Source organism: Hydra vulgaris, chromosome 15, assembly GCF_038396675.1.
Source record: "Hydra vulgaris chromosome 15, alternate assembly HydraT2T_AEP".
Taxonomy (NCBI): domain Eukaryota; kingdom Metazoa; phylum Cnidaria; class Hydrozoa; order Anthoathecata; family Hydridae; genus Hydra; species Hydra vulgaris.
The window spans coordinates 45,968,726-45,980,000 of record NC_088934.1 but is presented as its reverse complement, the minus strand read 5'-3'; the positions used below and the strand labels follow the sequence as shown (position 1 = coordinate 45,980,000).

Below are 11,275 nucleotides of genomic sequence, written 5' to 3'. Positions count from 1 at the left end.
GCTTCATTGTGTATTCAGATGCGCTAAGGGAAAAACCGGAAAAATTATGGTAAGCGCTTTGAGGATTTCAGCTACTTTATACTGAGTCATGTCAGCATTATTCAATAATCCACAAATTTCACCCAATTTATGTGGCAAGATACCAGAAGTCTTGTAACATTTTACAGTAAGTCTAATAATATGACAAACTACTTTGAGTATATGATAAAATTATCTCTCAATGCTTAGAATAGATACTGATATAGTTGATATAAAATATAAATGTTGGGGCTTTGTAATAAGACTAAGTTTGCCTTCTTACAGCCCCAGTCATGTAAATATTTGATTTTGTAAATTATTATTGTAAATTATTTTCTTAATCGCAAATACATATACTAAAAAAAAAAAAAAAAAAGAATGTTAAAGGTGCTGTAACTCATACAAGTTGAAATTAAAATTCAGTTTTTTTTTCCAGTAAAATTCAGTAACATCCATAGTAACAGCCAACTTAATAAAAGAAGAGTAACAACAACTAAAATTTTGAGATTTGCAGCTTGAAATTTGAAGTGTTTACTAATGCGGTTCTTAAATTGGTTTACATATTATGAATCAATGTTTTTTTTTAGTTAGTACATTCCATTAATTTACAACTCTATTAGAGAAAAAATTGTATCTGATTGTGTTCAACTTGCAGTAATTTTATGTATTTATTACCTCTTTATAGATTTTTAAGTTCTTTTGCCTGACTATTAGTGTTCAAATATTCAATTGGGTTGTGCAAACTTTTTTTTTCTATTTTTTTTTTTTACCAACTAGAAGATTTGGATTACCACGCCTTCTCCTGTTTTCTAATGATGGTTTTAAATTTCTTAATGACTATAGCCAACTTGAAATTTTGTTCAATCTATTTTGAACTTTTTTAAGTCTATCAATTTCTTCTTTTTAATGATGATTCCACATAACTGCTCCATACTTGAGACAAAGACAAACGAATGACTTGAATAATAAACTAATAATACTTTTATCTATAAACTCAAATGCATGTTTAATACTTCCCATTTGTTTATTTGGTTTATTAACAGCATAGGATATATGATGACACCAAGATCATTTAATATAAAACTACCTTTTTCGATTTTGCTTTCCTCTAGTATAACTCCATCAATTTTGCATTTGTATTTAGGGTTTTAAAAGGTAACGTATTTCCAAAATACATTACATTTTTGCTAGTAGAGTTTTATCTGCCAGTCATCTGTACATTCCTTAAAAATTTTAAGATTGTTTTTTAAATTTATATTATCTAGTTCTGATTTAATGATGCTAAAAGTTTAGCATCATCAGCTAAATCATATATAGCATCATCAGCTAAATCATAATCATCTAATGCTAAAAGTTTAGCATCATCAGTGATTGGTTTGCTTTCATTTTCGATTCTAATTAAATAAATATTTATAAATGCTACAAAGAATACTGGACCTAAAACTGAGCCTTGAGAGACTCCACTATCTATTTTCTCCTATTCTGACAAAAAATTCTTTAACTATTCTTTGAAATCTTTTGCTTAGAAAAGCTTTACACCACACTAATAGTTTATTTCTAATGCAAATCAATTGAGCTTTACTAATAACCTTAACAATAAAACAATAAATGTTTTGGCAAAAATTAATAACAACTTATCTACATCTGTTGTTTTATTATTAATTGTGCACTATTAAGTGTTTATATTATCCTGTATAATATGTACAATTTACATACAACCAAAGTTAATGAAATTAGGCAAAAAATAGTTGGTTCAAGTTTTCTTTTATTAATTAGGAGCATAATATTTGCTTTTTTTTTCAAAGGAACAACATTTGATTTGTAAGACTTGTTAAAAAACACTGATAAAGGCTTGCTAAGTGATTTATAACACATTTTGAGAACTTTGGGGTGAACATTGTCCACTCCAATAGTTTTTTGTATACTAACTTTACCTATAAGGACTTTAACAACTGCTTCTGTAAAGGTTGGATTAGGGCATTCAAAATTAAATTTATTAATAACCTTTGGGTCGCTTATTAAATACCCTTTCATGAAAATTAAAATGAAATAATTGTTTAATGTACTTGCAATTATGGCTTCATCTGTAGTAGTTTGTTTGACCGTGCATGAGTTCCATCATTCCAATATATTTTTATTGATTCCTTTGTTGATGTTTTGCTGTTAATACATGCTTATACAAATTTAGGATTTAGTTAGCAATTCAATGCTAATTTTTATTTAAAAAAAATCTTTTTTATCTCTGAATTTAAATATTTCTAATAATATTGAAAATAATATAAAATTTTAAAAAACCTAAGAATGATTCCATTAGCCAACATCTTAGCAATCTTAAACACATTTAGTTTGTCCCAACATCTAGTAATATTTCATTATTTTTAAACAGAAAGTCCTAATGATTTATTGTAGATATTTTTTTTAATAAGATGTCTAGTCTCCATTATTGTTTTATTGTTAAGGTTATTAGTAAAGCTCAATTGATTTGCATTAGAAATAAACTATTAGTGTGGTGTAAAGCTTTTCTAAGCAAAAAATCTTTTTTATCTCTGAATTTAAATATTTCTAATAATATTGAAAATAATATAAAATTTTAAAAAACCTAAGAATGATTCCATTAGCCAACATCTTAGCAATCTTAAACACATTTAGTTTGTCCCAACATCTAGTAATATTTCATTATTTTTAAACAGAAAGTCCTAATGATTTATTGTAGATATTTTTTTTAATAAGATGTCTAGTCTCCATTAGCTGAAACCACATAGTTTTTAGTAAACATGGATGTATTTTTCGCACTTTAAAGTAAAATAAATCAAAGTGAAAACATAATAATTAGGAAAAATACTAATAGTGGTTTTCCTTATTCATTAAAACTTAAAAAAAAAAAATTTAATAAATGTTTTTTAAAAATGCCAACAATTTAAAAGTTAAGAAAAGTTTCAAAGTAACAGATAATCAAAAACCTGACAACAAAGCCTAATCACTTTATGATATTTTATTCTGAAAATTACTAGCAATATCATATATATACAGTTTTGGTTTCAAAAGCAGTAGTGTATAACTAACTTTCTGTTTATTTAACTTGCCATAACTTTTTTAATGTCTAAAACTGTCGTTTAATTACTAACCTCTAAAAATGAATTAAAACTTATTACAAATCTCAATTTAAAGACAATGGAATGATCGAAAATTTTGTAAAAATGCGCTTTGTTGGCAAGAAAGAGTTAACTATTTTTAATATATGGTATTATCTATTAAAATGTTTTAATATAACAAATGTTTTAAAATAATAAATGTTTTAATATAATAAATGTTTCAATAAAATAAACTGTTTTAATATAATAAATAAACACACAAGTAAAACATTTAAGTCTTATTAACAATTATAATAATACAAATTGAATTTTTGAATGAATAAACTTTTGATCTTTAGCTTGCTATGTTATTTAAAAAACACAACACAAAAACCAAAATAAAGAAACATTAAATTTTTCAGAAAGATTTTTTTTCGCTTTGATTCTCTTCTCTATTTAACTTGAATAATGATAAAAATAACGATGACTTAAAAAAACTTTTATTAATTAAAAAAGTCCACAGTAAATGTAACTTATTTAATGTATGCAATTTTTTGTATTGAATATATAGATTTTTTAAATCGTTAGGTTTACATTAACTACCTCTTTTATTTAAAAGGTGCCTTTAGGCACAGTGAAAATATAAACTGAAAATGAAAATAATAGTAACTACATTTATATATATATATATATATATATATATATATATATATATATATATATATATATATATATATATATATATATATATACACACACACACGCATATATATACACACATGCATATATATACATACATACATATATATATATATATATATATATATATATATATATATATATATATATATATATATATATATATATATATACATTTATACATACATATATAAATATATATATAAATATATATATATATATATATATATATATATATATATATATATATATATATATATATATATATATATATACCTATATCTTTTGTCCCGGGTAGAAAGGGCTTAAGTCAATTTTTCACAAAAAAAATTTCATATTCATAGTATTTTTAAATATTAGTATCAAAAATTTTAATGGCTACATGTATTAGGAATGTAATATAAAATAAAACAATATAAAAATACCTTAAATATGTAAGGATATAATGAACTCACATGTAGGAACTTTCAAACATTGATACTGCTGTCTCAAAAAGTTGGTCAAATTGACTTATGCCCTTTCTACCCGGGACCAAAGATATATATATATATATATATATATATATATATATATATATATATATATATATATATATATATATATATATATAAATATATATATATATATATATATATATATATATATATATATATATATATATATATATATATATATATATATATATATATATATATATATATATATATTAGAGTGGTCCAAGTTATTGTGTTAAAATATTATTTATTAATATCAATCATAATTGCTCTTTTTCTATACATGAGAGGAGTCCTTAAGCCAAAATGAGATTCAGTAATATTTAGAGGTAGCACACAATTGAACAATTTTAGCGGACACTAATAATATTATATAATTTTTCAATTTTTTTTGGCTTATCTGAAGTTATTTCATTTTATATATTTTAACCTCTAAGTGTGAGAGTAGGTACTAAGTAATGGTAGTTTTAGTTCATGCGAAATATAATAAATGTATAATAATTTTATAATAAATTAAATATAGTAATCTGTAAAATGAGATTTTAAAAAGAAATATATTATTTGTATAGCAACCATTTTTGCTCACTTAATTTTAATTTAAGTCAACTTTTAGTTGCTTAAACTTCTTCTCATGTTTGTATTTCCTGTATGATTCTAATATTAATATGATTATTGATTATTGATTAAGTCAATTATAATTTAGTAATTAACTATTATATGACACACAGTTGTCTCTAATTTGAATTCTTCAAAGATTCCAAGGTAAATTATATTTTTAAAATTAAATTAAATATTTATATATTCATTGTTCAAGCTGAAAATTGTTCTTATTAAACTAAAAATTATCATTCTGTAGTAGATTAGTAGAAGTAGTACTAGGTTATTTTAATCATTCATTATATATTTTTTTAATGTTTGCATGAAACAGAAGTTTTCTATAACATAAACAGAACTGGTAAACTCTTGGCAATGGTTGTTGGTTCATTGTTTAGGTAAAAATGGCAAACGCTCCAACAACAAGAAGTTCTGCCAGTGTGTGGTTAATTGGAAAATCAACCAAAGAGTTGGAATGCTCCAGACTTTCTTCGAATCAACAAGTACTGGCAAACTTCCTCTACTACCACAAGGAAGAAAAGAAATCATTAAACTCAAGTGCTAATATTACCATATTATCTGTCTTTCGTTAATGGGAAATAGCTAGAATACTGACTACGCCAGTTAGATATGCTGCCAAAAAATTGCTGATGTTACATAATATCTACAAGTCATTAAAAAAAAGTTCCACAAAAAATTTCAAGGGATACAGAATGAAAGAGGAAATTTTCAAAAATAATTTACATGAACTTTTTGATGTTGCAAGATCAGATGCATTGCAGATTATGCATAATGAGGAAGACAAAGAGTTTCTGGTATCCTAGCGTGATCTCTCCAGTTCCAGTTTTGGAGGTATGGATAAGTATATGGCCCAACAGGAATCTCAAAAAATTAAATGAGCAGAAAAACATTTAAAACAAAAAGAAGGGAATGCTGAAGATGCCAGGAAAAACCAAGAAGTGGTCGCTTCAGCTCTACTATCGGAACATTCTTCCATCTCTTCCGCTTCTGAAACTGAGTTTGTATCTGATGATGAACTTTTTAGCGTTTCCACAAGGCTACCTCACTCAGCTCCAAAAAGGGCAAGGAATAACATTTTGACTCCAGACTTGAACCTCACACTTGTTAACATTAGTGATTGGCAAGCTATTTATGTTATTGCTGCAGCTGCTCAAGCCCTTGGACATGATCTGGATAGCATTTTAGTTTCTCGCAGCACTATCTGCTGTTCTAGAATGGAGACACGCAAGTCCAAAGCAGTGGAGGACCAAATATCAATGCGACCCAGGTACCACTTCTGTTGTACTGGGATGAAAAACTCCTACCAGATATTGTCCAGACAAATGTAAAGGTAGACAGAATTGCAATCCTAGTTTCTGGAGCTGGAGAAGAAAAGTTACTTGGGGTTCCCAAAATCATGAGGGGAACAGGTGAGTAGCAAGCTAGCGCCTGCTTTGAACAATTGGATAATTGGCATCTCAAAGACAAAATACGTGAGCTTGTGTTCGATACAGCAGCCTCAAACACTGGCTTAAAGTCTGGAGCTTGCAAAATTAATGAAAGAACTCTCAAGAAAGACCTTGTGAGGATAGCATGTCGTCACCATGTTTTTGAAGTTATACTTTCCAGCGTATTTGCATCCACATATCTTGGAGCTACCACTGGACCTGAAGCCAAACATCTCATCTTTTCAACCTTCTCATCGACAACGGAGGTTTATTTCGAGACTTTTTCAGAGGAAAAAGTCTCGAAGTAAACAATGCATTACATTACAATATGTGAATTAAGTTCAGAATAATAGGAACCTCTTTAAGTCATGATATTTTATTTCTTTTTTGGTTTCTATTTTCTTGTTGAAAAAATTAAAATTTCAATTATTTCTTGTTTCTTCCATCGCAACAACATTTATGGTTAAAAATTGCCCCACCCCTAGTTATGTTCAAAAATTAAAAAAAATTGGCCAAAATGGTCCATATGGGAAATAGGACAAAAGCAAATGTGACCTGATTTAACTTTCCACCTTTCAACTTTTTGGACCACTCTAATATATATATATATATATATATATATATATATATATATATATATATATATATATATATATATATATATATATATATATATATATATATATATATGTATATAAATATATATATATATATATATATATATATATATATATATATATATATATATATATATATATATATATATATATATATATATATATATATATATATATATATATATTTATACAACCCTCAGAATTAGGGCCGGCATTCGGCAATGTCAACATAAAAGTGTTTGAGATCGGCAAAAAATTGCTGACCTTGATTCTATGTCTTACGATAAAACCTTTGTAACAAATTTATTTTGCCGACCTGATGCCGACCTCAAAAAGATTGAGCTCGGCAAATTATTGCCGACCTCATTTTTCCTGTTTCCGAGGGTTGTATTTATATAAATTATGTTAGTGTATTCTACAAATAGAGTGCTCAATGTTCTTAAAGAACAGAGCAATAATAAATTAGTAAAAACACTTATCTAATTATCTTCAACATATTGTGTTTCAGGAAGCTTCCTGATGAGTCTACTGGTAGCAAAACAACTTGTTGAAGACAATTAGATAAGTGTTTTTACTAATTTATATATATACATACATATACATACATATATATATATATATATATATATATATATATATATATATATATATATATATATATATATATATATATATATATATATATATATACATACACATACACACATATATATATAATGTATATATATATATACATACATATATATACATATATATTAAATAAGTTATTTAAATAATTTGTGTACCGTTTTTTTTTTTATGTTTCATTAAGGCGGTTTTTATTTTCAACAATGTTCAGTGTGGAGTGTCCACAATTTGAATCCCACCATTGTCTAATTTTTTTTTTTTTTTTAAATACCACAACTTATATATTTGTATTATAACCATTAATCCTTTCTTTACTGTAGATAAAAAATCTGTTGTATGTTTTTGAATGATATAAATCTCTTCACATACCTGTTGCTTTTAACATTCAGCTCAGTGCACTTAGTTCTACCCACCCTCTCTTTTGGTCTACTATGTTATTGATGAAAATACATAAATAATTATTATTAATAAATCTTTGCTTGAACTTTGTGTTCTTACACTGGACATCTGTTTAACACCTTTTAATAGTTTTCAGCTAATTCTTGCTCTGATATAATCTTTTCTTTGTTTTCCCTGAGGCTCATAGAGCTGTATGTGTTCCACTAAGTACCTGATTTTCAAGTCCACTTGTGAATGATAAATTTTTATGTAACAAGTATATGTATTGGAAAAAAAATCTTTTGAAATATGAAATTTTCAAATTTTCATATTATTGTAATAACAACCATCCTCAAAAAAGGAAAAAATACAAACAGTAGGCAAATTATTTAAATTATTAATTATCATTTTTTTTTATTTAAATTGCTTTCTTTTTGAAACTTTTTTTCCCCAACGCCTAATATAATAAAACTTGTAAATAGCCGTGACCAAGTTGTCTAAAACAGGGCTCGAAATAACTAACTTTTTTGTACCGGACAATTTGTCGAAATAGTTAACTCTTTTGTACCGGACATGTTCGATAAAATTTAAAGAAATGCGATCGAACGTCATGGCTGACCATGCATAAAATATTTTGTTTTTACAACTTGACCACACAATTTGTTTTGACAACTCTAGGCGTTTCAAAATACGCTGAAAATAAAAATAAAATGTGCAAGATAAATTATCTTAAAAAAAAAAAATCTTAAAGAAAAAGAAAAAATCTAAGCTCAAAAAACTATTATATGAAAAGGAAAATATATTTATATTACGTTTTTTAAAAATTACTATACATAATTAAATATAAAATGAATAATAAAAATATATAATTATGAAATACATGAAATTATATAATAATGAAATTACTATGTAAATATATTAAATACATAAATTATTAAATATTAATTTTATTTAAATTATTAAAGAACATTTTTCATAATTACATTTATTTGAATATGTATTTTTTTATAAATCTTTTTAAACTTTTTCTAGGATTAATTTTATAAACACTTTTAATAGCGAAAATTTTTAGCGCGAAAACAAACAGTACATAACAACTCAAATTTAATAGTGTAATAAGAAGTACTGGTTTCTATATGCATTAAATAACTATTATGTTAAAATTTTTATAAAATAAATTTAAAAGGGATTTTAAAAGCTAAAATATTTGTTTGAAATTTATAAAAACAATCAGACAAAAAATAAAATAAATGCTAAACTAAAAATTTAAATTAATAACTAATTGCAACATTTTAATATAAATGATAAAAACCATGCTACTTAATTCAAAATAATGTGATTCTTTGGCGTTTTTTAAAAAATGAACTAACTCAAAAAAATGACGTATTTATTAATGTAGCTGTGTGTTTAACTTTAATTTTGTTTTGCATAAAAAATAAAAAGTTCAAAAAATAAAGTTTATACAAAAAACTGAATTTATTAATAATTTTGACACAAATTAGTATTTTACCCGACAAGTGCTGGACAATGTCTGGCGCTTTTTTCAAGCCCTGGTTTAAAATAAAACTTGTGATGAAAAACCGCACGTGTTTCGAGCCCTGGTTTAAAATAAAATCTGTGACGAAAAACCGCTTATGTTTCCTCGCAAAGCTTGTTACCCATTATAAAACATGAAATCTAGTGTTATATTTTTAAAAATATAATAGGAATTTTTTTACAGTGTATCATTTCCATATAAAAATAAATTAAAAAAAAAAAATCAGAAAGTATAAAAATAAATGTCCAAACAAAATCCATAGAAAAAAAGTTATGAACAAAAGATAAATAAACAAATTTAAAACCTACATCCATCAGAATATTTGAAACAGCAATTATTGGAAACAGGTAAATGGTTGAATCTACGAGTGGTGTTTGTAAACAAAATATTACCAACTCCTAAAATGCAATTTAAATTTAAAAATTTATTTCACAATCATGCAGTATAACTAAAAATAAAATACTTAAAGAGACACAAAGTGTAATTATGGGTGTAAAATTCTAATAAATTGTTATTGGAATTGTTGATTGATTGAACCATAATTATTTTTGATGTTTATTAATGATTTTCCTGATTACTTTCAAAATATAAAAAAAAACTTTTTGTCAATGATACAAAGATTTTATCAACAGGGAATAATATAAGAAAATTAGAAATAGTTCAAGCTGATTTGGATGAAGCTGATGCTTGGTCAAAAAAATGGTTACTTTCCTTTAATATTGACAAATGTCTTGTGATGGAACAAAAAATGAGAACCAATTTTATCTTCTTAATCATTGGAACATAGAAGCTAGGGATCAATAAAGGAAACTTATAGATTGCAGGACGCAGCATAAATCCAGTCCATTGCACACAAAGTTCTACATGGATTGGAAAGAGGCATACATTTGTCTTACCAGCTCCATTGGTGAGATTCAGAGCTCTAGAAGTGAATCAATTCTGAGACAGCTAAATGGAGGACAATTCTTTGTGGAATTTTAGATGTGACTCTTTTTTGGCTCTTTTAGGTAACTTTTTATAAAGTTCTCGCAATATCAATTTTAATTATTATAATAGTTTAATTACAATTATTATAACAGTTATGTTATCAGATGAAACAACACACATGAATGGAAATGGAAACTTTCTTGCAGTTATGGAGTCTTATTGGTCATTGCATCCCACTTGGAAGATATAAGATGCCATCAACGAGAGGACTCAGTACCTTTCTCCATTGTCTCAAAATGAGTTTATCAGAGAGTGTTATCAGAGGTGTCATCCGAAGTGCAACTGTCAAAGAAGTCCAGGATCGACTTCACTATCATAGTCGATGGTACCCCCAATACATCTCAAACTGAGCAGATAACTTTTGTTATTCGTTTTCTCCTACATAAAAGAGAAACTAATCGCTGGCAAATCAAAAAACAATTCTTGTGTTTTGAAGCTTTCAAGAAGAAGAAAGAATTCGAAATAGCCAAGCTTATCACTGATGTAATTGCAAGGCTAGGTTTGGATATTCAAAACTGTTACAGTCATGGATACAATAATGGATACAATATGTCAAGTGCTTACGAGGTAGCTCAAGTCTTATAAGGCAATATCATTTGGAAGCTCTGAATGCTTATAATGTTGGTTAAAAAAGTCTGATCCAGCAGATTGATTCAAGATTTGAGGCAAGCAGGATGGTTGGCAATATGTTTTCATTCATCTGGTTGAATAATGATGATCTTTCCATTCAAAATAAAGGTTGCAAACTTGCAGGGTTTCATTCTAGAGATGTGAACAAAAAGGATCTCATTGAAGAAGTTTGCCA

General features: G+C 26.2%; 1 protein-coding gene across 3 annotated transcripts in view; it reads right to left on the bottom strand.

Moving 5' to 3' along the window:
* Positions 1–11,275, bottom strand: part of LOC136092408 (C-Maf-inducing protein-like) — a 116,347-nt gene that overhangs the window by 62,853 nt on the left and 42,219 nt on the right. For all 3 annotated transcript variants that reach the window (XM_065820612.1, XM_065820614.1, XM_065820613.1), the window contains exon 6: positions 9,792–9,881. In XM_065820612.1, coding sequence (XP_065676684.1) covers positions 9,792–9,881 — 90 coding nt within the window. The remainder of the gene's footprint in view (positions 1–9,791; positions 9,882–11,275) is intronic.